This window comes from Chelonia mydas, chromosome 5, assembly GCF_015237465.2.
Source record: "Chelonia mydas isolate rCheMyd1 chromosome 5, rCheMyd1.pri.v2, whole genome shotgun sequence".
Lineage (NCBI taxonomy): Eukaryota > Metazoa > Chordata > Testudines > Cheloniidae > Chelonia > Chelonia mydas.
In genome coordinates this window covers 43,974,310-44,000,731 of record NC_051245.2, presented here as the reverse complement: position 1 = coordinate 44,000,731, position 26,422 = coordinate 43,974,310, and the positions used below count along the sequence as shown (strand labels likewise).

General features: G+C 40.6%; 1 protein-coding gene and 1 pseudogene across 2 annotated transcripts in view; one reads left to right on the top strand and one right to left on the bottom strand.

Annotated features, from left to right (window-relative positions):
- The window catches only part of DMGDH (dimethylglycine dehydrogenase), a 65,293-nt gene extending 39,225 nt beyond the window's left edge, over nucleotides 1–26,068 (bottom strand). Inside the window, exons 1-5 of one of the 2 annotated variants that reach the window (XM_007066693.4) lie at nucleotides 25,937–26,068; nucleotides 22,995–23,169; nucleotides 10,050–10,148; nucleotides 5,683–5,847; nucleotides 3,955–4,159 (exon numbers count right to left, since the gene is read on the bottom strand). In XM_007066693.4, coding sequence (XP_007066755.2) covers nucleotides 3,955–4,159; nucleotides 5,683–5,847; nucleotides 10,050–10,148; nucleotides 22,995–23,169; nucleotides 25,937–26,043 — 751 coding nt within the window. In that variant the 5' untranslated portion in view covers nucleotides 26,044–26,068. Of the gene's footprint in view, nucleotides 1–3,954; nucleotides 4,160–5,682; nucleotides 5,848–10,049; nucleotides 10,149–22,994; nucleotides 23,170–25,544; nucleotides 25,711–25,936 lie in introns of those variants that run through there. The other variant, XM_043546399.1, reaches the window with a different exon arrangement.
- Nucleotides 12,895–18,667, top strand: LOC114021077 (annotated as a pseudogene).
- Nucleotides 26,069–26,422: the final 354 nt, after the last annotated feature.

Genomic DNA, 26,422 nt, shown 5'->3' with positions numbered 1-26,422 from the left:
CAATATTTTTTCTCATTGTTCAAAGTGTGGCCATTGGCTTTCTTTACTACATGAATTCAAACCCTGCTCTAAATACAGAATTAATTACCTCATCGGTTTTTCTGTCGTGGTCATCGTTATAGTATCTGAGTGCTTCACACACATTAATTAACCTATCTTCCCAACACCACTGTGAAGAGGAGGTGTGGTATTATCCCCATTTTATAAATGGAGATCTGATGCACAGTCTGACTAAGGCAAAAAAAATTAACAATTTTGTGTCCAAACTGAGCTATCTAGGACCTGATTTTGCAGAATACTTGGCACTGTATAGAACTTCATATATTCAAGCACAGCTCCCATTTACTTCAGTGCAGATGTGGGAGCTCAGCACTTCTGCAAACAAAGCCCCAGGGTCTCAAGCTGGGCTACCAGAAAATGAGGAACATACAAATAGTGACCAGGTCTAAGAAGTTTGGCTTAAGTGACTTGCTCAGCATCACACAGGAATTCTATGGCAGAGGCAGGGACAGAATCCAGTTCCCAGGACAGCACTAAGTGTTCTTATTTATGCGACTATCCTTTCTTTTCCTGCAGTCCCCTGCTTCATTCATTTCAGTTTCCAACTTCTGCAACAAATGAGGCTGGAGTCCTACCAAAAAAGTCCCATTTACTATACAACTCTGATTCACCCCCAGAGCAGGTCCACGGTCCTCTGCAGTATAGCAGGCAGTAATGGAATTAAAGATTATTACAGTGCATGTGCACAAGGGGGCCTAACAGCAGTTGGAAGAACCACCTTAATTCTGGCATATCCAAACTTTTGAGTGCTTGACTTTGCAACCTTAATAATGTTCTTTTAATGCAGTTTTCTTGTATATACTTGCATAGGATTTTTTAAAAATAGAAAAAACAGAAATTCCATCATGTGGCATCATATGACATCCACCTCAGCCATCAGCGGGGTTGGAACCTTTTAGATCCACCACACAAACCTCTGCTGCTTAAGCTAAGGGAGTAATTGATAGCAATATCATTTGTCATCCTCTGTGCGGACAAGCACTAGAGGGGGATGAAACATACACTTTACCACTGGTCTTCACAGATATTTGCTGACAGCAGAGGAATTTGCTGACAGCGGACTCAGGAATCTTGAATTCCATTCCAAGCTCTGTAGCGGACACAGACACTGCTGCCTATTTTCACCAAGCTTAACCCCTCCTGCCCCATCCCCTCTAACTTGTTCCTTGTCTCTTTCTCATCCTTGGCTCCTTCTCCCAGTTCCATTCTCCTTGCTCATTCAATCCCAATCTTCGCTCCTCAGGCTTCTCATCTCAGTCGCAGTCTCCTTGCACAGCCACAGCCCCTCCTACTTTTCCCCTCTGGGCTCATTGTCTGAGCCTCAATCTCCCTGCCACTCCCAGGCTCTCTCCACACCCTGTCCCTCTTCCTCCCTCCTGCCCCAACACCTTGTTCACAGTCTCCTTACTTAGTCAATGCCAACTCCCCTGTTCCTGGCTCCTCATCCTATCTGCCTCTCCCCCCACCTCCACTGACTTCCAGTCTTCCATCCCAAGTTTCTCATACAATCTCAGTCTCCCACTCCACCTCCTTCTTGTCCCAGTGCCTTGCCAAGCCAGTCCCAGTTCTTCATCCACACTCCATCTCCATGTCAGATCTGTCTCTCCTTCCCCCATCCCCTTTGCCCCCCATTGGTTCCTAGTCCGTTTTCCTGTCCAGACAGTCCCAGTCTTCTCCCCCTCCCACCGGCCCCGTGCCACTTGCTCCTGCAATATCGGTGCTCCCCACAGCCAACTCACTGGCTCACACACCCAGTCAGCTGACTATATAGCACCCAGGCCCAGTCTCTTTGCCCAAAAAGCCCCAGCCTCCCCTTCCCACCCTCTGACTCCCAGTTCCAGCCTCCCTTCTTCCTCACCTTCAGCTCCCAGTCTCCATCTCCTTGCCCAACCAGTACCAGTCTCTCCTGTCCAGCTCCTGCTCAGTTTCTCCCCCACTGCAGTCCCACCAGAGTCCTTATTCCCATTTACTTCTCTCCCTCCCTCTTGGTTCAGCTTTTGTCCCCTTCTGTATGTGAATCAGAGAGCTTCCTCCTTCACGTGGCCTGGGGGGTTGTGGGGACTCACTCCCTTCTCCCAGTGCTGATGCCCGGCCTAGGATGACCATATGTCACCGCACAGGGCTGGCCCAAGCCCTGCCCCCCCCCACCCTACCCCCACGGGGCTGTCACACTGCCGGACTGAGCCACTTGCTTGAGGCCCATCCCCCGATGGGCTGGGATTGCTAGTTGCTGAAACCCTACCTGCCCCGTGCTGGAGCCCTCCCTCCCCTCCCTGCAAGGGGCTGGCATACCTGCTCACCCCCTCCGAACCACACCCCGCTTTTTTGGCAAAAGTGGGTATTTATCTGTTTGCTCTTGTCAACTGATCACGTGGGCAAGAGCAAACAGGACGAATGCCCACTTCTGCCAAAAGAGTTGGGACGGTCGGGACAGGGCTTAAAAAGGGGACTGTCCCGGCCAAAACGGGCATATGGTCACCCTAGCCTGGAGCAGCTGGAAGCAGTCCTTCTGAGTCCCCATAGCCTTAGGCTGATGCATATGCAGTCTGGTCAACACTAGGACCTGTGAGAGGTTCAGGCACACTCTGAGGATGAAATCTTTGGAGATTTTACCTGTTAAACTCTGCTATGCCTCTACCGAACATTTTTCAAAGGCTTATAACTTGGCCAAATTTGGGTGGATTTTCACAGGCAAAAGGCACATCCCTGACACAGAGGCCACTCCCTGCCAAATTTAAAGTTTCTTCTCCAAAGCATGGGGGCACTAGAACTGTTCAAAGAAAAGGTCTCAAGAATTTAACATGGTCAAAAAAATTTATTTTTTCCTAGACTCGTTCTTTGAAATGGCTGAACAGTTTTGGCAGAAATTTTTTTTAAAAAAAATCAACCTGAAACAGCCACCAGGCATGGAAAATTTCAGCCCAAAGATTAACGTTTGGCAAAGTTAGAAGCAACCGAACATAGGGTCTTATAATGGCAAGTATAGGGCAATCATACTAAAAAATGCAGTGTTACTACCCACATATAATAAGGAGAGTTTTACACATACTGCTTAATATCGAATAAGTAATACTTAATACAGTGAAGGTTAGAAGTTACATACAGAGGAAAATAAATACAAATCATTTTAACTTAATATTTCTGGAGCATAAAAATATATTGTTAAAAAGGGGACATTTAACCTACCAGTCAAATAAACAGTAAAAATCCTCCCCCTCCAAGATATGGGAGTGCAATTTCACATCTGAGGGCAACACAGAGTAAGATAAAACTGAAAGGATCAGTATTATCTTATTTGCTGCACCCCAATAGGTCTCTGAGGAAAGATATAATGGAGAGCAGCCAGCCCTTCACTCCCTGCCACACCCCCATCTGATCATTCCAGCTTGTTTCCCAAGGAGCACCCATGTGGGATTCCATAATTTTAAGGAGAGGGGACAATACTGCAGAGGTAGCATTTTATCCCTTCCACCCACCCCAACCCAGACCACCAGATTGTCTTGTAAAAGCTAATGGGATAGTCTGACCCGTAGTATTTTGTTGGAGACACACAGGAGAAAGAGAGAGAGAAAAAATGTTATTAATGTCTTTGTTCCATACAAATAATAAATAATAATGTCTAGTCAGGGATAATTGAAAGGTATTTCTTCCACTAAGCACTCAGTTTCCACAATGCTATTGAGAAGCAAGAGCCCATTAAAAAAAATCAGGACAGCCTGATACCAAATCATGGGTTTTATGGGTTCACCAGGAACTAGAGAGTTACTAGAAAACATATTGCACATGTTACTACAAGACAAATAGTAGAGTACTACTGCTTAGTCTGAGTTTCTTGATCTTATACCAGTTAGTTTTTAAACTTTAAAAGGTATCAAAGTATTTTTTAATTCTTACCTGCTGTATTCACAATTCTGTTTGTTCTAATTATTCCATTTGGAGTTTCAACTTCCCAGGTCCCGTCTGATCTAGGGCTCAGATTTGTCACTTGGACTGGGTAATTTAACAGGGCACCATATTTCCTGGCTCCTGCAGCCAAGGCCATAGTGAGAGAATAGGGATCAATATGACCATCTCCGGGGTTATACAGGCCAGCTAAAACCTAAGTGGACCACACAAGATTAATTCAAATTAAATTTGCTGCTTTCATTGCATCTCATATTAAATTGAATTTCCTGAGTCAACTGAAAACAAATTTTAAAAGTATATTATATTATCAAGACTTCAACGGGCTAACTTAATTGTCTTATAGAAGTGTGATTCTCCAGCATCAGAATCTATCTGTGATCATAGAGATAGAGGCCAAGGCTGAAGATTTCAGAAAGAAACCCAAATGAACAGAATGTGTCAAATGTCTTCCAAAAATCTCATAAAGGGTTTCAGACAATTCAACATAAGTAGTAACATTCAGAAGGTTTAGATCATTTGCACATTTTAAAATTAGTATGATCATTTCTCATCCCATGAAAATCTATGATAGCTTTTAAAACATTTACCACATTTTAAAAATTAAAATAATGGCCCTGATAACCCCCTCTCATGGGAAAACCAGCGAGGAGGAAGTTAATGGGAGGAAATCTTTGCAAATTTCACCTCATGGAGTTCCCTTGAATTGTTCCACTAGAAAAATGATTTTGCTTCTACAGAATGGGCTGCAGTTCTTGCTCACAAGTCCAGTGAATCCCTAGGATCTATGCAAATCCCAAGGTACCTGAAGGGAGCCATCATCCACACAGAAGCCCTGTGCCTCCACTCTGGCTCTTGGTCTCCAGTATCAATCTCATATCCTACTCCATGACAGCACTGCTTCATTATGAGTAGGCTTGGGAGGATTAGATTTTTTATCAGTAAATGTTAGTAAACACGGATTTCACCATACACATACAAACCAATGAAAAAATATTTCCATTTATGATAACAGAAACGTACAGATGGCAAAGAAAGAAAGTGCTGCTTGAGAACTTATTAAAATTTGATTTAAGGATATTTACTTTGTATATTTTGACATGTGATGTTGACAATTTGTGTTTTCAGTTATAAAGCTGTCACTTTTTAAATCTCAGTGTCTGTTGTCAGCTACCCCTAACTGTCAGATGCCCCCAACTGTCTGATGCGTCCCAATTTCCTGCAACTGTGAAAATTTAAATTGATAAAAATAAAAATTGCTTAAAAATAAATATTCATATTACCCAGCAAAATTATAAAAAAGTAAAAATCAAATTCTGCCAAACCTAATTCTGAGCTACTAAACAAGGGGGTTTAGAATAGAAACAATATGCCAACCTTAACCTTCATATTTGCCTTTGCTGAGCTTCCTAGAATACTTGGATCTGAGTCTCGGCTCTGTGTCCTGAACAGGCTCTGTGTTTCTCTTTCTTCCCGAATTTACTCTCCCACGCAATAGAAACTCCCCCAGAGGATCCTGTTAAAGTTGCCTTAATAGAATCACATGGGGAGGTGGCTCATTCTCGTTTACACTAAGCCCCTTTACACTGCTTGAGCCGAAACCCTTTATACTAAGGGCCTTAGTGCACAAGAGAATCAGGCCCTGGATTTACAGTATGTCTTTGAAAGTCCAACATTTAACCGCAACGAATGTTGTTTTCACAAAAGGTTATTCTTTACCTTCTCCATGTTCAATATGGGAAACAGCTCTTGTATTCTCTCAGGCCCAATAAGATACTGCTCTGTTGGATGCCAACCAGCTCGCGTCATTTGGTACTTGAATTCATCCACTCTAGTAGGGGTGGAAGCAATTCTGATGCTGCCTGGCTGATGAAATCCCACAGCCTAAAACATGGATAGCAAAAATAAATGAATGAGTTATCATTAGGACTTTGTCTCATCCCTGTCTGAATGCCTGATCCTACACCAGTGAAGTCAATGGGAGTTTTGCCATTGACTTTGGTGACCACAAGCCCTAAATCCCCTTGAAGGATCAGGCCTCAAATGTAGAATTGGGGGGAGTAAGGAACAATTTGTAACCACATAAAAGCCTAACTAAGCTGAGCGAGCATATTACTTAAATGTACACTACCTTCAAAATAAGCTGTAAAAAAAAAAGAAAAAAAAAAAGATTCTCTGTATCGTATTTCATCATTCTCTATTAATTTTGAACCTCTAAGATTGGATTAATGAGCCAACTTTGTGGGCTTTATCCCACCTATTTATACATTTTCAAAAATAGATCAGATAAATTTAAAAGTAAATGTTTAGTATATTATACAAATATAATCTCAGTGTCAGTATTATGAGCTGGGTAAACTTTTCTGAAACCAGAGGATGTAACCACTGTCCTTCATTTAAGATAGTTGTAAGAAGCCATTAATCTCCTTTATGAAACAATTTACATCAAACACAAGCACATGTCACCAGCCAAATTAAAGGCATGTGTAAGGCAAATGTGGGCGAAGGGGTTTCACTGGCTACTGTTTTGTGAAGGTTTGCATGTCTCAGAGAGAAACTAGAAAGACCAGAGAAAATGAGAGAAAAGGCAGCAATGAAGAACCAGAGACTGCTTGAATAAGCAATTAGAACATGGCCTTGTGAAAAGCCCAGACAGAGCTTTTGCACTATGTGCTGGCTGAAGGGGGCTTGGCTAGAGCTGTGAGCAGAGAAACTGTCTGCTGCGGCTGATTCCTACAGTGTTCAAAGAAACAGGACTTTGATGCAGTCCTGTTTATTTGCTAACAGTGTACAAAGATACCTGACTCCATCATCAATTTCTCCTCCTAACCCACAGGGCCCTAAATTTGGCTAACTAGTTGGGTCAAAAGGGATAAGAATCAGCATTTTAAACATTGACAATATTACAAAATAAAAAATAAAAAGTTAACTGACCACACATCTTTACTGAAAAAATAAAGATATTTTAATGAAGTATAATTAATTAAATCCAGTTAGAAAGTGCCTGTTCACATTACTGACTGTGGCCCGATCACCCCCACCCCACATCACAAATATTTCTTCTTCTAATTGTTCTGTTAGGAAATGGAGCTAACCCCCTTGCAAACAGGCTGAGCGACTACTGGGACGCGATGGCAATCCACATGGCGACTCTGTGACCCTGCAATAGTTATCCTCTCCATTCTGTTGCAGCAAGGCTCCATTGGAGCTGCACCACTAAAGATTATTGAGCTGGTGACTGATTGAGGAATCCTCCCACTCTAAGGGGTACCTCCACTGCATAGAAGGGGCTGCAGAAAGTTAATACAACTTGGAGTGATATTAGCTTTCATGAAGAATCTCTGAGGGACCAGTGGAGGCACAATGCACGTCTCTCCTGCCCCACACTCAACCTGCCCACTGCCCAGCTCCTCCATATATAGATGACTCCTGTATCAATTGAGTGCCTTCCACAGAATACAGGGCAAGGTGGGTGGGTGCTGTTGCAGAGGTGATTGACCCTTCTTTCTGTGCATGAGAGGTGTGATTCATGTGTGAAGGACCCTCACTTTGCACAGGTTATGGGTGCATGATAGGGCCTCGTAAGTGTAAAGGACTCACTTCCATTTACCAATTTCTGCAAAATTAGAGAATAACCAAAGAAACAGAAATAAAAAGGAAGTCTATTATACGACGGAACATGCTTTTGTTCATTTATTTTGTCAAGTGTAGTTTAAACTAGGGCTGTCAATGATTAAAATAATTAATCGCACTGTTAATAATAGAATACCGTGTATTTAAATATTTTGGATGTTTTCTACATTTTAAAATATATTGATTTCAATTGCAACACAGAATACAAAGTGTACAGTGCTCACTTTATATTATTTTTATTACAAATATTTGCACTGTAAAAAAGAAAAGAAATTGTTTTTTTCAATTCACCTAATACAAGTACTGTAATGCAATCTCTTTATCATGAAAGTTGAACTTACAAATGTAGAATTATGTACAAAAAAATAACTGCACTCAAAAATAAAACAATGTAAAACTTTAGAGTCTACAAGTCTACTCTGTCCTACTTCTTGTTCAGCCAAACGCTCAGACAAACAAGTTTGTTTACATTTGCAGGAGATAATGCTGCCCGCTTCTTGTTTACAATGTCACCAGAAAGTGACAACAGGCATTCGCATGGCACTGTTGTAGCTGGTGTCGCAAGATATTTACGTGCCAGATGCGCTAAAGATTCAGAGGTCCCTTCATGCTTTAACCACCATTCCATAGGACGATGACGGGTTTTGCTCAATAACGATCCAAAGCAGTGAGGATCAATGCATGTGCATTTTCATCATCTGATTCAGATGCCACCAGCAGAAGGTTGATTTCCTTTTTCGGTTGTTCAGGTTCTTTAGTTTCTGTATCGGAGTGTGGCTCTTTTAAGACTTCTGAAAGCATGCTCCACACCTCATCCCGCTCAGATTTTGGAAGGCACTTCAAATTCTGAAACCTTGGGTCTAGTGCTGTATCTGTCTTTAGAAGTCTCACATTGGTACCTTCTTTGTGTTTTGTTAAATCTGCAGTGAAAGTGTTCTTAAAATGAAGAACATTTGCTGTGTCCAAGACTGCTATAACATGAGCTATATGGCAGAATGTGGGTAAAACAGAGCAGAAGACATACAATTCTTCCCTGAGGAGTTCAGTCACAAATTTAATTAACGCATTATGTTTTTAAGGAGTGTCATCAACAGGAAGCATGTCCTCTGATGATGGTGATCGAAGCATGAAGGGGTATACAAATGTTTAGCATATTCGGCACATAAATACCTTGCAACACCAGCTACAAAAGGGCCTGTCCTCACTTTCAGGTGACATTGTAAACAAGAAGCAGACAGCATTACCTCCTATAAATATAAAAAAAACTTGTTTGTCTGAGCAATTGGCTAAACAAGAAGAAGAACTTAGTGGACTCATAGATTCTAAAGTATTAAATTGTTTTATTTTTGAATGCAGTTATAGAACAAAAAAAATTCTACATTTCTAAGTTTCACTGTCATTATAAAGCTATTGCACTACAGTACTTGTATGAGGTGAATTGAAAAATACTATTTCTTTTATTTATCATTTTTACAGTGCAAATATTTGTAATAAAAATAATAATATAAAGTGAGAACTGTACACTTTGTATTCTGTGTTGTAATTGAAATCAATATATTGGAAAATGTAGAAAAACATCCAAAAATATTTAATAAATGTCAATTGGTATTCTATTATTGTTTAATAGTGGATTAAAACTGTGATTCATCACCATTAATTTTTTAATCACAATTAATTTTTTTTATTAAATTGCATGAGTTAAGTATGATTAACTGACAGCCCTAGTTTAAACTATTTGTGCTTTAATACCTCCCAGTATATGAGTGCATGTACCACATTAGATCTAGTAATAGCAGAATTCACTCTGGCATTCTGATAACATCTTTAATCTTGCTGAAAAGTAGGGTAAGGCCACAGGGTTTTTTGTGAGAATTATCAAATTGGCAGATTAGCAAAGTGAGAGAGAATCACTGTGTTTGTTGCAGTGTCAAACATGAAGGAGGGAAAATGTTGGCTTGAGAAAATGATATAGTCACCAAAGCGAAGCACAGCTCTGAAATGGATTCGATGAACTACAGCAATCTTCTCAATTACGGACAGCATTAAATCATTTAAATTAAAACCAGGAATGCCTAATTGACAGATTGCTCATTCCTGAATGCTGTTTTAACTCAAATAGAAAGATGATACTGCAGTCTCTTTGCCTGCTTGGTTTCTCAGTTATAAGTGTTTTAATTTTGAAATCTGTTTTCTATTTAAGAGTTAGAAGGATTGTGGGGGAGCATCTACAATACTCTGGAGTTAAATGCTAGAAAATGAATGTAGGATAGACATACAAATAGCAAACTACATTCAGACAAAGTGAGCCCTTGTGGTATGAGAGCTCCCTTTATATGCATGCGCGCGCGTGCACACACACACACACAATGTATCCATTCTAAATCTTCCCATAGTTTTTTTTTTAGCATGACTAATATTGATTTGAATTAACATTTTTAAAGTGTTTAATTCACCTGCCCAGTCTCCTCCTCCAATTTTTCATAGAGTTTGATGCTGTAGTAATGGATTTTCTTCAGATTTATTCCAGGATGAAAGTAAGTTGTTAACCCAGCCTTGAATAAGAAACAAAAAACAACATATGAGTATTTCTGGAAATGCATTGTTTTCTCTCCCCCTTTCTAGGCAGCTTTTTTTCCAGATGTTATTCAAAAGGAACTGTCAAGAAAAGCAACACATGGCTGTACAAAGAAAAGCAACACATGGCTGGAGCCAACAGTTCTTTTTATTTAATTAATTTATTTATAAAAAAATTGTTTCGTAGTTTACCAGCACTCTCCTTCCATGCACAGATGTTCTTCCGTCTTCTCTCATCAGTTTGTCAAGTCACAATATTTCCGTGGTACTTGTTCTCTACTATAGTTTCATTCCTTGCTTAAACTATTCATTTTTCTACATAAATCTTTTGAATGAGACATAAAACTGAGTTCCCAACTAGCTGTGGTTTCTAAAAATCCTCTAGATTCTTTCATATAGGCTACAGTACATGGGCCTTGCCAAAATATACTGCTGCTGGGATGTGGGTCCCCCGGAGCCACACTGGCTCATATTTTGGGACAATCCCAGGATACAATCCTTTTGGTTAGAAGAAGGCAAGAGGAATAATATAATAACGGATCCCTCCTGAAAAATTACTTCTCAGAACTGTGTTTTGGGATATATTCCATCATCTTAGAAACTTTCCAACTCACAGAAAGCTTGGATCTGTAGAGCAGTGCTTGCAGCCAAATGACTTACACTGCTTACGTGGAAGAGCAGACTGCCGCCAGGAACAGAAGCTTGGCACAAGAAGCTGGCTGACCTAGCAGCTAAAAAACAGCTAATGTTTAAGAGAAGAGGGACCTCAGACACATTTGATAAGATTTGATCTAACTTTTTAGAAACCTTTGATTAATGTCTGCTAGCTGGAAACTGAGATGTTGCTCTTCTTTCCTATGCCTACCACTTTTTGTCCTTTTTCTTGCTTCCCTTCCTTCACTTTTTTGTTCTTTTGTCTGTTCTCTTATTTTTGGAAGGAAAAAAATCAATAAAATATAAACAAATAATAAAAAAGATCATGGAGTTTTCAAGAGGAGGGATATAAACACTGGTATCCTGGCTGAATCCTAATATAGGTGATTACATCCTGTCTTCCTAAAAGTCCTCTTATAATTTTTTCAAGAATGCGGACAGCTTCACTTTACATTTTCCAAATAAGCACATACGTAAAACTACTTTTGGTTTTGACATTTTTCAGTTTGCCATTTCTAGTTACTTTGCATTGTATATTTTTCTTAAGCCTTTAAGTTTTCAAATCAATGGGACTCAAATGAATAAGGCTAGCAGGTTTGGTTTTATTTAAAAACATCTTTCTGTTTGTATTGAATTTAATTTTAATGCTATTCCTATAACAATTTGTACTTTGCCATAAGAAGCATATATAGCATCACTAAGATCAAAAGTGGTAATAGTTCAACAATATCTTAGAATTGCTCTGTCCAGGGACTTTATTCTGCCCTTGCAGGGGGATAGATTCAATGACTTTGAAGGAACGGTAGTTTCCCAATTTTCATTATGAGGATTTTCTCTTTTTTGGTATTTTAAAACTTATACAACAGTATAAACCCTTATCCCCAAAAAGAGACCCGTGGAAAACAATCTAACCTATTAAAACCATTCACCTAAACATAAATATTACAGTTGTGGTTACTGTGAATTATTTTTGTTACTAAGGCTTGGATCCATAAGTATCTTCCATATTGTTCACAATCTGAAAGTCTTTGTTTTAATTGTTTTGAGCCGGAACCTAGTGCAATTTTATTGCAGTTTTTGCAATGCATATATGTCTTGATCACTTCTTAAAAATTAGGTCCTCAAGGTCTAATCTACTGTTTTGCTCAATAAAATGAAGAAATAAATAAATTATATCTTAACTCTTAAAACACTCATTTTTCTCTAGCTATTTACATGTATTTCGCTTGCTCTCAATTCATATCATAATCTTTGTACTGTGTTCCTTTATTTGTACAAACATTGCCTGATCAGTCTTTTGTTCCTCCCCTGGATGTATTTAATAATCTTCTATATACAGTGAAATTCAGTTGTAGTGATCACTGTTGGTAATAATAATTTAGTTATATGGGCCACAAATTACTTTCCAAAACCATTTGCTAGTGGCTCTGATGTGTTCACCACACAATAATACCCATACCCATGGGCATTTAGTTACAAGGATCAAGTTGGAAGTAATATCTTTGACCTTTTTAAATGTAGGAAGGAATTTCACACTTTTTGGAGTGCTATTTGGCTGTAGATAAAGAATGTTATTGGTTTCAAGAGTGCTATTTAGAGCCAATTATAACCTGACCAACCTGCTTTAGGATTACAATTCCAAGAAGAGTTTGCTCTATCTTTGCCAGATGGAGATTGTTCCTTTATATATGTCTGATTTGAGAAGGTAACTGTCTTGCAGATCTAGATGTGGTGACCATTTGCATATAAAAATCAAAACAGATATTGCCAAAATCCATCCTTATAAAAATTACAGAAGAATCCTATTATATGTTTAGTTTCTTGTATTTTAGTTCTGTTCTATTCTGGATTTTATACTGCACCCATTATCACAGCAGCATTCTGATGGAAACTGGCATTATTTCTTTCATCACATATTCACACAATCTGTCCCCTTACAGATTTGACCTGAACACCTTACTATGACTTTATTTTCTTTGTGCTGTGATCTATTAGGTATTCTGTAATAATTAAACAGCATACTACATTGAATTTTGCATGGTAAGAATATTACATAAAGGGTTTTTTGGGATGATACATGGTAAGCACTGCTTTAGAAAACTACTGTTCAAATTAAAAACAAAGAGTCAAATTCTGTCTAGACTGACTTACTCCTTGTGCAACCCTAATGACTTCGGTGGGATTGCAGTGATTCAGGGTAGAATAGGGCTTGAAAAGATCTATGAACCTGTCAAAGGCTCAATTTTGCTCCCATTTCTACCCAGGCAACCACCACTTGTTTCAAAGGTGGTTAGATGGGTGTAAATATTAGCAGAATTTGGCCTGATAGTTGTGTCTCCTATTAATGTTAGAGTAAAATCCATGCTTTCTGTATTGTCTTTATTTAAATAAAATGAAAGTCAAGCAACTTTTTCACAGTACTGTGCCTAAAACAGCTAACACAATTTATCTGAAATTTTGTAACACTGTTCCAGAGCTGAGAACTTGCAAGCTAAGTTTCAGCACTGAGAAACAACAGAAATACAATGGATTTAAACTGTGACCCTTAGTTCTAGCAATGCTGGCTGGACTATGAAAGAGAAAATCTGAAGCAGTATATTGTCTGAATTAAAATGTAAGCTCCTTGGGGCAGGAGCAATATATTGCTATATTGTCTGTAAAACTGTTATGAAAATGTACCGTGCTAAATAAAATAAATAAATATATTTTAAGTGCTGCCTAATGTGGCATTACTACAGGCAAAACAGTTGTTATATGAGCCAGTATCTAGATGACATGAGCCATAACTACTGACAATAACTTTGATCCCTCTCTTTTTCAACTATGTCACTTTGAAGTTTTACATAATAGGCATTCCCTTTTGAACCTGTATCACAACACGATGTTCTGAAGCAGACTATTTTATTGTCTTACTGTAATACCACCAAATTCTGTTGCAGCAAGAACTGTTGACTATATGACAATCACAATCTTCACAATATGACAAGAGCTGTTGACTATATGACAATCACAATCTTCACAATATGACAATCATCCTGTTGTGGGAGCTTTTTCTTCCATTTTGTCTGCCCTCTTACTACAGAATTCTTCACCTTGAAACTCCACTACAACCCATCAAGACCAAAGTGCTGGCAAGTAGTTTAACTGTTGTACCTTTATTCATCATATACATTTTGACAAGTTTCCATGACCCTTTTTTCATTTAGGTCCTGCCCTCCTGTCCCATTTTTGGACATGTACACTTTTGGCCCAGTAGCAATTTTGAAATTTTTTAATATTTTTCTTTATTGGGTTCATTTGAACGATTTGTGAGTTTTTTCATGTGTTACAGTTGGAAGATATTCAGAAGAAAACAGGTTTTTTACACATTTTAAGTAAAGTTCAGTAGACAGAGAATAAGCCCTTTTAAAATAATTTATAAAATAAAGCAGATTTGAGAGAGAAAGGCTGACAGAAAGAAAGTTTTAAAATTGCAGAAAAAGGAAGAGAACAGAAATAATTTTAAAAGTGCAGGAAAAAGAAACAAACAAAACCTGTTCTACTTGTAAACTGTAAAGAAAGCTTTAAAATTTGTATGGGTTTTACAATTAAAAAAAATTTTTTTTAAAAAGACAACAGCATAGCTTTGTCATTGCATGAAGTTCACAGATAAGGCCATAGCCTCTAACATGGTAATCTGAAGAAACAGCTCCAAGCCCACTTCCTCGTCCTTTCCTGACTTTCCCCACCTTGATTTAAAACTGTCACGTTCTTTTGCTAAACACACAGTTTTTAATCTTATCAAATAAACTTTTAAAAGTTTACCATGAACTACAGACCAGAGGGATAAGAGAGCTGTTCTGGATTTCAAGGGAATAGTGATAACAGACACCTTTTTTGTGAAATAGTTTTGTAGGTAGCCATTCTTTGTTGGCTATCATGCTTTAGCATCAGCAAGCATTTGTCATACAGAAACTTTATGAGGCATTATTTCCCCACATACAATGGACTATCAGAAACAATAAATAAAATAAAATTAACAAAAACATTTTGAGGGGCTACAGGCATGGAGATATTTTGTAGCAGCACCATCAAAGCAACAATTACATTTTTTTTGTTTTTGTTTATCATTACATTCAAAGGGCCGTAAAGAATTATTTTTATGTTTTCAGATAAGACTTTACATTTTACTTTTATATAAGCTGTAACCCTAGATGTTTTACAGCATTAAATAGTGAGAAAACAGAGGTGTTATGACAACTAAAGCCCTATTGCAGAGTGCCTGGGGGAAATTAAAAGGCACAGCCCAAGTGGCAGAGGGCACAATTTAAGAAGGGTGCAGGGGCTACTTTGCGATGGCCCACATGAGCTACTGCCTATATTCCTAAACACACATGCACAAACACAAGGGGGACAGGACATGCATATGCCTTTTCTTGTTGACAAACTGTAACCTAACAACAGTATAATTCAATACTAAGGGTGCAACCTACTTCCCTTTTCACAACCCCCTCACCGCAATATACTATGAAGTTTCTCCTCCACCTAAGAAGAGAGGCCAATGGTATTTTGAAGTATCAACCCTAGATTATTGGCTAAGAAAGTATTGCACAACAATTGCGTAAAAGAGGATGAGCCATTTGAACAGATCTGTTGATTGAAGATGGAAGTGCCTATTTTCACCCCTCAAGGAAATGAAGAGGCTGATTTTCTGATACTGCTAATCTATAATTATACACAAAAACTTATTCTACGAGAAAAGGAAACGGATTGCATGGACTTTAAAAAGTTGCATTGTTGATTATATGTAATCTCATAGTTGTGGTGGACTTGATGGTATTGATCACCCTTGGAAAAACAAATTTCACAACTGGGTGTACTTTTTTATTGGTAATTTGTGATTTGTTAACTGGAATAGTTTACAAAGTAAACATTCTTATGTCTGGAAAGAAAACTTTGAGCCTGTTCTACATGATGTGGTTTATTAGGGAAGGCAGTATGTTTGTAGCCCTAGGAGCTTCCACTTTTAGTTTGTTACCCATAGCCATCGAGAGGTATGATTAAAAGGAGGTCTTATGATGCAAGTACAGGGTTTTTCCTACTTATTAGAACATGTTGGCTTATCTTGGTTTCCCTGGGTACCTTGCCAATCCTCGGCTGGAATAATAACAATAACTCAGCAGACTGATCAACAATATTTCCTCTTTATTCCAAGAAACATGTTGTATTTTGCATAATTATCTTTATTACTGTTTTGGTGACAACCATCCTTTATGTGCATATTTAGACACTGGTAAAGTCCTGTAGTCGTAATGTCACTAAGCATAACAACTCGAAGAGACTGATGGTACTGTTTCGGACATTTGTGATTGTAGTCAGTGTATTCATCGTCTGATGGGCTCCATTGTTTATTCTGAAGGGTAGCCGTGTTGGAGTGCATCTGATGAAATGGGTTTTAGCCCACGAAAGCTTATGGCCACAAGGACTCCTTGTTGTTTATTGTGTTGCTCATAGATGGAGAGTGCGCCATTTTATGCAAGGCTGATTGATTCATTGCCTGGGCAGTCACTAATTCTGTGCTGCATCCCAGCATTTACACGATGGCTAGCAAGGAAATACAGAGGGTTTTCTTTTGCCTTGTTTATGGCTGTCTAGTGAATACCAGAGAGGCCAGATTTAGCCTGTTCAGCCCAAAGCAGATTACAGTCCAGTAAGTCTATAGCTTTTTAGGATTTAATTACAATTTTTTTTTTCAGTTTTCACACACTTAAATCATAGGAAAAAACATTAACCATTTTAAATTAGACTACCTATTTATCATATCACTTGTTTTGATTTGAGTTTTAAATTTTGTAAGAGAACTACCTCAGGAAAAATATAAAAGTAATACAAAGCTCAGGGTTCAATAGCCCATGTCATCCTGTGCCCTTAAACAAAAATTCCTCCATGCTTAGGGAGACAGACCAATGGACTTTTGAAACATTAGTCCTAAACTATTGGCTAAGAGAGTATTACACAGTTGCAGCATAAAAAAGGACGAGTGGTTACAGCCCTGTTGATTAAAGATGGAAGTGCCTAAAAGCCCCAGAACAAGCAGTTCATGAAGAGACATCATACAGGCGAGGTTACGGGAACTAAAGAAACAAGTATACTGTTGACACATAAGAATTTGAGATGTGCCTTGGGAGCAGGGCAACAGAGATTGCTGCTGTTGAATGTGATCACAAGGACAATGCGGAGGAGAAACACAAGGCCAAATCGTTGACCCAAGTTTTGTTTGAGACTCTGGACCCAGACTACGAGACAAACAATTCAAATGGAGGGTTGTACAAAGATGAGTCACAGGTACATTGTATGTAAAATGTTTAGGAACTTGGAGGAGACCTGAGAACGGTGGCTTAATTGGCTAGAGCAGGGGTTGGCAACCTTTCAAAGAAGAGCCTTTTTTTGTGTGCGTCTTTGATCAAAATATTTCGAGAGCTGCATCACACGTGAAGCTACTTGTAGAGTTAGAATTTATCAACTAATAATAATTGAACATATTAAAGTTATTACTACTCACCAATACTTTTAATGCAACTTCTGTTGTTGCACATCTTTAGAGAGTTGCTCAATGTTTGGTGAATATGCCGTGATATTCATTTTCAAGCAGGACTCAAGACAAACATCTTGCAGTTGGCTCCTCAGTTTGTTTTTGACAAAATTCATGTGGGAAAACACTTGTTCACAGAAGTACGTTGAACCGAACATTGAGAGAAGCCCAAATGTGTATTTCTTCGGCTGACTGTACGTATCCGGTAGACAATTCCAAACGTTGAATATAATCTGGTCTTGCCGTTTAAGGTCGCCCATTTCAGACCATTTGTGTTGTAGCCCCAGGGACGATTTCTGCCTTTCCAGATTTTCAAGTTCAGTGACAAGATCTTTCAATTTTGAATTCCATAAATCCCTGTCTTGCAAGTCTGCTAATTCAAGTTCAAATTGCATTCTATCGATTCCTGCATATGCTGAAAAATTCAGTGCAGAAGTGTCAGCTTCAAGCGGTTTCAACAGTAATGACAAAGTGGCCTTTTCCCTTCTGAACTCGTGAAATCAGTCAGCAAATGCAGCTTGCATTTTGATGACTGTTTCCGCAAGGAACCTAACATCAATGTCATAGTCATTTGTTTGTTTGTATTGCTTCAGTGTTGGGACATGCACTAACATGCCCATCTCAATGTCCCTAACAAACAAAGACAGCTTTCGTTCAAATGAAAGAACTTCTTCCAAAAGCAAAATTGCAGTATTTCCTTTTCCATGAAATTGAATTTCTGCAACCAGTGAGGATCCGTTAGCGCTGCATATTTAAGGCCCTTTTCTTGGAGGAACACCCTAATTCCCTCAAGACATGATGCAAACCTCACCAGGACTGTACCTCTGGAAAGCCATTTTACCTTGTTATAGAAGAGAATATCAGAATATTGGCTGTTGACTTCTCGAGGACGCTCACAAAACTGCCGATGATTGAGAGCGCTTGCCATTATTTTGTTAACAAGCTGCATGACCATTTCCATTACTTTTGAGATTTCCTCTGGAAAGGTTTGTGCACACAGCGCCTCCTGGTGGATTATGCAACAAAATGAAATTACATCGTGCTCCATACTTTTTCAAAGAAAAGAAAAGAAAAGAAACCATTGTGTGCCCCCTTCATGCTCGGTGCTCCATCTGAAGCAACAGAAATTATTCTGTTGATGTCAATATCTTTCTGTTTCAGACTTTCAGTGACAGCAGATGCAGTATCTTCACCCCGAGTTTGTCCTTTGAGTGGCAACAACACAATCAACTCTTCTTGAGGACCTTGATCATTAACGTATCTGCCGAGTAAGGCAACCTGAGAAATGTCATCCACAATGCATGTCTCATTGCAGGCAACAGAAAAACCTGGTGCTGATCTAATGTCACTAACCTGCTGGCTGGTTACATTTCTGGCCATCTTAATAGTTCTGTCCTTTACTGTCTTGCAGATAATGGCATTTTTCTCACATACCCCAAAGCTGCAGACTTAACTGAAAGCAACTTAAGAAGTGTTCCTGTCTTTAACACTCAGGTGCCCAACTCCCAGTGGGGTCCAAACCCCAAATAAATCCGTTTTACCTTGTATAAAGCTTATACAGGGTAAACTCATAAATTATTCGCCCTCTATATCACTGATAGAGAGATATGCACAGCTGTTCCCCCCCCCCCAGGTATTAATACATCCTCTTGGGTAATTAATAAGTAAAAAGTGATTTTATTAAATACAGAAAGTAGGATTTAAGTGGTTCCAAGTAGTAACAGATAGAACAACGTGAATTACTAAGCAAAATAAAACAGAACACGCAAGTCTATGTCTAAGAAAACTGAATACAGATAAAAACCTCACCCAGTAAGCTTCCTTTTACAGACTAGTCTCCTTCTAGTCTGGGTCCAGCAATCACTCACACCCCCTGTAGTTACTGTCCTTTGTTCCAGTTTTTTTCAGGTATCCCTGGGGGTGGAGAGGCTATCTCTTGAGCCAGCTGAAGACCAATAGGAGGGGTCTCCCACAGGCTTAAATAGACTCTCTCTTGTGGGTGGAGACCCCCTCCTCTCTCCTATGCAAAGTCCAGCTCCAAGACAGAGTTTTGGAGTCACATGGGCAAGTCACATGTCCATGCATGACTCAGAACTTACAGGTAGCAGCCATGGTTCACATGCTTCCTTAAACGTCCTCAGGTAGACTTCTTATGTGGATTGGAGCCTTACAAGATTCATTGCCCTTTAAGTGTTTCTTGATTGGGCACCTAATTTGCACATTCCTTTCTCAAGAAGCTGACCAAATGCTCTACTAAGGCTACTTAGAAATCAAGCCAGTACATAGCCAATATTCATAACTTCAAATACAACAATGATACATGCATACAAATGGGATTAATAGATTCAGTAGATCATAACCTTTACAGAGATATGTGACATGGCAGATGCAGCATAAAACATATTCCAGTTATGTCATATATATTCATAAGCATATTTCCATAAAACATTATGGGGGGCACCGTCACACTCTCCCAGTGGCAATTTGGGAATATCAGCCAACCTAGGATCCACAGACCAGGGTTCTAGTGCCACAGAGCCTTACACCAATATTCTGCAATGGGTTAGCAGGTCCTGAGGTAATATATGTAATTAATATACTCCCCTTTCCCTGCACTTCAGCGGAGAAGTAGGCTAAAGTATAGGCCAGAGCTCAGTCCTCTCATGATTTCTTTTTATAAAAATATTATACAAAGTTAAATCACGGAGAGAGAGGACTAGTAACAGACTCACATCTTGCTTGCTGCTGGCCCCTAGTGGTCAGTCATGACATTGTAGACACTCCATTTTAGTCCCTCCCTCTCTGGGACTAGCAATAAATTCAACATAGGCTTCATATTAGAGAACACCCCTTTATTCAATAAAGAGTCCACCAAGCAAGAAAAGAAACCCCTTCACTTAGGGCTCTGGCCCCACTCTCGTTTCCCGAGTTGACACTTTATTCTAAACAGTCTCTGAAACTTCCTTTAAAGTGAGGAACTCCCAGCTCTCTGCCAGGAGCTGTGATACAGCAGTCTTTTCAACAGCATTATGCAAAGAACCCCCACCCTCCTTCCTGAAGCTGGTACTCAGCTTTCACCAGTCTTCTATTATTCTTATACAAAGAAACCCCCCAGTTCTCCTCCCTGGAGCTAGGTTGAGAGGAACAGCCTTTACTCTCTACAGGGAGACCACCATTCTCAACTGATTCTCCTCCTTGGGAAAACCCTCACTGAGATCAAATAAGCTTTCCATAAAGCCAGGTACTCATTTAACAATTAAGATTTTGCACTGTGGCACCAAAAGTGTATGTGTGTCAGCTGGACTCCTCAGACCTAGTTCTTCAACCATCTCCTCAGAATCAATTCAGCAACAACAGTCCGAAGAGCCCCATGGCCAGCAGTAATTGCAGTCCTGGTGTCCATAGTTGGTCATCTCCTCCGCTTTCAGCAAGATAGAGAGTCTGGATCCAATGTGGCAGAGGCTCTGGGACCCAGCTCTCACAATAGACACATCTTAGTCCTGTACTGTTCAGCCACTGAGTCCACAGAGCATTCTCCAAATCCTCTTATTTATAACCTTTCCCTACTGAGCTCTGACTGACTCAGCTTTCAGACACTGATTTGTATGGAATCTGTTAGACTTCTAGCCCTTAATGGAAACCCTCTGCATAGCTTCAGAGACTGCTTACTGAGCATGCCCAGTAACTACCACACATCCCACCCTGAGATACTTCTGGGCCCTTCTCTAAGGGCTTGTCTACACTTGAAATGCTACAGCCCCTCCCTGAGAGGCAGTATCTAAGTCGATGAAAGCAGTCTTCTGTCGGCTTAGCACTGTCTACACAGGGGGTAAGGTTGGCTTAACTATGCCCCTCAGGGATTTTTCACACCTCCTGAGCGACACAGTTAAGCCTACTTAATTTTCTAATACAGACCAGGCCTCTGTGTCCTGCTTTGTTCTCTGCACATATGCAGATGCCAGAAACAGAGGATTCAAGAAGAAATCCATGTCACCTCCTCACTGCTTCTCTCCCCTCCTTAGGCTAAAAAAAAAATATGTACAATAAAGTATTGCTACAGTACAAGCATATGTGTTATATTACCACTTGACAGAGGGCCAATGCTGGTGTCAGAATGGGACATTAGGTTTGGACGGAAGGACAACAATATTTTTGTTCAACTTAAGAAAAAAGCTGTTCTTCTAATTTATAGTGCTCTCTTGCATTGCTGTTTTAAGTATAACAAATCTCCTTTAGAAGTAAAAATTAAAGTTTAAAAACCCAAACTATAGCCACATTTCTATAATAAATTTTAACAATTATTTTCACTTCTGTGGCATCATCCCTCCAAGAATCTCATAAGAATATGCTGGATCAAACCAATGGTCCATCTAGCCCAGTATCCTGTCTTCTGACAGTGACCGGTACTGGATGCTTCAGAGCAAATAAATGGAATAGGGCAATTATGGAGCAATCCATTCCCTGCTGTCCAGTCCCAGCTTCTGGCAGTAAGAGACTTTGGGACTCCCAGAGCAAGGAGTAACATCCATGACCATCTTGACTAATAGCTGTTGATAGACCTATCCTCCATGAACTTATCTAATTCTTTTTTTAATCCAGTTATACTTTCGGCTATAACATCCCTTGTCAATGAGTTCCACAAGTGGACTGTTCACTGAGTGAAGAAGTACTTTCTTATGTTTGTTTTAAATCTGCTGCCTATTAATTTCATTGGGTGATTCCCGGTTCTTGTGAGACGAGGTAATATCTTTTATTGGTTCTTGTGTTATGTGAAGTGGTAAATAACTCTTCCTTAGTCACTTTCACCACTCCACTCACGATTTAATAGACTTTGATCATATCCCCACTTAGTCATCTTTTTTCTAAACTGAACAGTCCTAGTCTTTTTAATCCGGGGACTGCATATGCAAGCTGCTCCATACCCCAATATTTTTTGTTTTCCTTCTCTGTACTTTTTCCAAGTCTAATACATCGTTTTTGAAATGGGGCAACCAGAACTGCATGCAGTATTCAAGGTGTGGGCATATCCTGGATTTAAAACACTTTACCAACACTTATCCTACTTTACAGATGGGGAGCATGGGTAGTTTAAGGGTACGTCTACACTGCAATCACAGGATGCAATCACAGTCAACATACTCAAGAAAGCTTTAATCTAGCTATCTTGGGAGCCAGAACAGTAAAGCTGTGCCAGTACGAGCTTCAGCGCAGGCTGTAAAAATCCTCCCAGAACCCTCGGTTATTTCTCATTGGGCTAGCCCACACAGAAGCTCACGCTGCCAGAGCTGCACTGTTGCACTGCCCATCTAGCTTAATTAAAGGTAGCTCAAGTGTCTTGGCTCAAACTGCAATCACAGAAGTGACTGCAGTCTAGATATACCCTAAGTGACTCTTCAAAGGTCAGACAGTGAGTCTATCATAGATCTAGGAACAGAATCCAGTGCTATCCTTTGTATCTAGATAAATAATAGAGAAACTGATTTTCTGGAAGGCCATGGGGTGGGGGAAATAAAATCTTTGCTCTACTGTCAGGTTTTACAAGTCATCTGAAATCTCTTTTAGTATTTGAGATCTTAGTGATTAACAAGATTTTTCTTACTGCATGCCAAGTAGATCCAGCCGTCAGTTCAGATTTTTCGAGCAGAATGACATCCTTCATGCCAGCCTTGGCCAGGTGGTAAGCAAGACTTACACCAATGCAACCACCTCCAATAATCACTGTCTCTGCTGTATCTTTCCATTTAGTTCCCAAGAAGGAAGATGGCTTTTCTTCCCTGGAAAAAGAAAGTCACAAACAGGACACAAAATTGATCTTTCATCTTCTCACCTAAGCTAGTAGTTAAAAGTTACCTTTAAAAATTGACCTTTATCTAGTCTCGTCTCCTGTATCTCACATGCCATTAAATTTCACCCAGTCACCCCTGTGTTGAGCCCAGTAAATTGGTTTAGACTAAGCATTGCAGTCCTCAGGAGACTAAACAGTTATATGACACAGGCAGAGAACAGAAGAGACTGAGGTGTTACCAATGCCCAGTGCCCTTGCAATGGCAGGTAACTGATTAGGTTCGATATGCCAGATGATACCAGCTGGTAATCCATGCTCTATGATGCAGAGAAAGGTGAAAGAACCCTAAGGTCCCTGCCAATCTGAACTGGGGGAAAAATTCTTCCTGAATCCAGATCTGGAGATCAGTAAGACCCTGAGCATTTGAGCAAGACCACCAGCTAGGCATCTAAGGCAGAGGACCCTCTATACCAGTGGTGGGCAACCTGCAGCCCGCATGTGGCCAGACTGGGTAATCCACTGGCGGGCTGCAAGACAGTTTGTTTACAATGACCGTCCTCAGGCACGGCCGCCTGCAGCTCCCAGTGGCCGCGATTTGCCGTACCCGGCCAATGGGAGCTGTGGGAAACAGCAACCAGCAAGTCCGTGCGGCCTGCGCCGCTTCCCAGAGCTCCCATTGGCCTGGAACGGCAAACTGTGGCCACTGGGAGCTGCGGGCAGCCGTGCCTGCGGATGGTCAATGTAAACAAACTGTCTCATGGTCCACCAGCGGATTACCCTGATGGGCAGTGGGGCGACCACCGGTTGCCCACCACTGCTCTTTACCATCTCATAACACTAGATGATCTGGTGATCCTTTCTGGCCTCACACTCTATGTCTGTATGACACTGGTTCACACTGTCCAGTGCCCCATCTACGACAGTGGCCACCCTCTGATGTTTCAGAGGAAGGCAAAAAACAAAACAAAACAAAAAACCCAGCTTCTGGATCATTTTTGTGGCCCTCCTTTGAACTTTCTTTAGTATTTCTACATCTTTCTTGAAATGCAGACATTAATACTGGGCACAGTATTAGTAGCAGCGTTATCAAAGCTGTGTACAAAAGTAAAATCACTTCCCTACTTCTACCTGATATTCACCTTTTGTAGCTCATGAAAGCTTATGCTCAAATAAATTTGTTTAGTCTCTAAGATGCCACAAGTATTTTTCTTTTTGCAGATACAGACTAATATGGCTGCTACTCTGAAACCTGTCACCTTTTTATGTATCCTAGGATTGCATTAGACCTTTTACCACAGCTTTGAAATGAGAGCTCATGTTGAGGTGGTTACCTATGATGACCCCTAAATCCTGTTCTGAGTCATTGCTTTCCAAAACCAAGTATCCCTGTAGGTATAACCTGAATTCTTTGTTCCCAAATGTATTACCTTTAATTCAGCTTCGTTAAATCCATTTTGTTGGATTGTGACCATCTAACCAAGCAATTCAAAGCACTCTGTAACAGTAGCCAGTCCTCCTTGTTATTTATTACCCCACCAATCTGCAAACTGTATCAGCAAAGATATATATATCATGGTCTACTCTAAATCGTCGGTAAAAATATTCAATAATGTTGGATCAAGAATCAGTTCCTGGTGGACCCCTCTAGAAACATCTCTCCATTAACTAAACTTTGGGATCTGTTAGTGAGATCGTTTTTGTCCATCTAAGGTGTACCCTGATGGTTCCACTTAATGCAGTTTTAAAAATCAGAATGTCATTTGGTACTAAACCAAATGCCACAGAGAAATCCAGGTACACTAAATCAACATAGTTCAGAGTAACAGCCGTGTTAGTCTGTATTTGCAAAAAGAAAAGGAGTACTTGTGGCACCTTAGAGACAACCAATTTATTATTTATTCATCCGATGAAGTGAGCTATAGCTCACAAAAGCTTATGCTCAAATAAATTGGTTAGTCTCTAAGGTGCCACAAGTACATAGTTGCTGTAATCTTGTTCTTTTAAAAAAGGTAGCTCTTGACAAGACCTACCTTCCATAAAAAACATGCTAAACTGGCATTAATTATATTTTTAGCCTCTAATTCTTTGATAAGAGTCCCAGATTAACCAGTCCATTATTTTGCCGACGACTGATCTCAGGCTAAAATGGCCTGTTGTTCCCTTTCTAAGCATTGGATATGCCCTAGCATTCCACCAATCCTTTGAAATTGCCGTAGGTTTCTAAGATTTGTTAAAAATTAAAAGTAAGTGGCTCAGAGAGCTCCTTGGTTAGCTCCTTTAAGACTCTGGGGTGTAAGTTATGCAGCGCTGCTAGGAATAGGTTTAATTTTAGCACTAGCTGCTCATATGGATTCCCCTCTTCACCTGTAATGAAGCCAAAACTGTCCGACGCCTTTTCACTAGTATTTTAAAGGCTTCCTCGCTGTCAAAGCCCGCAGACTAGTGTGATTCGAGGGTGCCTCTTTTCTGTGAATTCCAGCACTTAACTTGCTATTCAGCTGTTAAAACCATGAAGGGAATGGCTCTGGCAGAGTTTAGGGATAGGGAAGACCTATATTCGGTCAGCTCGCCCGCCCTCGCCTCTGTCACTCGGGGTCATACAACAACTGCGGGGGGAGTAGCGCCTGTGCACAGGGAAGCCCTCGCCTAGCGAAGTACTTCCATTCGCACCAACATTTTCCCTCCAGAAAAACCCGAGGAGAGCGCGCGTCGCGAACCACCCCCACCACAGGCTGTAGCCTGCAGGCAGGACTCACCGCCCCGCAGTGCAGGAGCCGCTGCTAAGGGGGCGCGCCCAGCGCGGTAAGGCGAGCTCTCGACCTCGCAGCTGGGGTGAGAGCAGCCTCCGGGCTCCTCGCAGCATGGCGCGTGTCGGACCCTCGCAGGCGCTGGGCTGGGCTGGCTCACTCGGCAGGGATGGAAACGGTCTCCCTCCCCAGTGGCCAGTCTCCTTAGTGGAGGGAGCCGGGTCCGCCCCGCACCGACCGAGGGGGGGGTGAGAGCTGCCTTGCGGCGGCGGCACAGAGCTACCCCCCAGCGAAGAAAGTCCCTGCTGCCTTCCCTGTCAGCGAGTGTGAAGTTACATCACGTCGGAGGGGGAAAGGGGCCAAAGCGCCGCGCGCCCGCGGCTCACGCAGCATTGGCAGCCCCGCGGCGGGGCTAGGGTGGGAGGGTGTTGCCTATTCCGCAGTGGGTGTTGGGCGCAGCCCCGGCCACCCAGGACCCACCCCCCATCCCGCCTC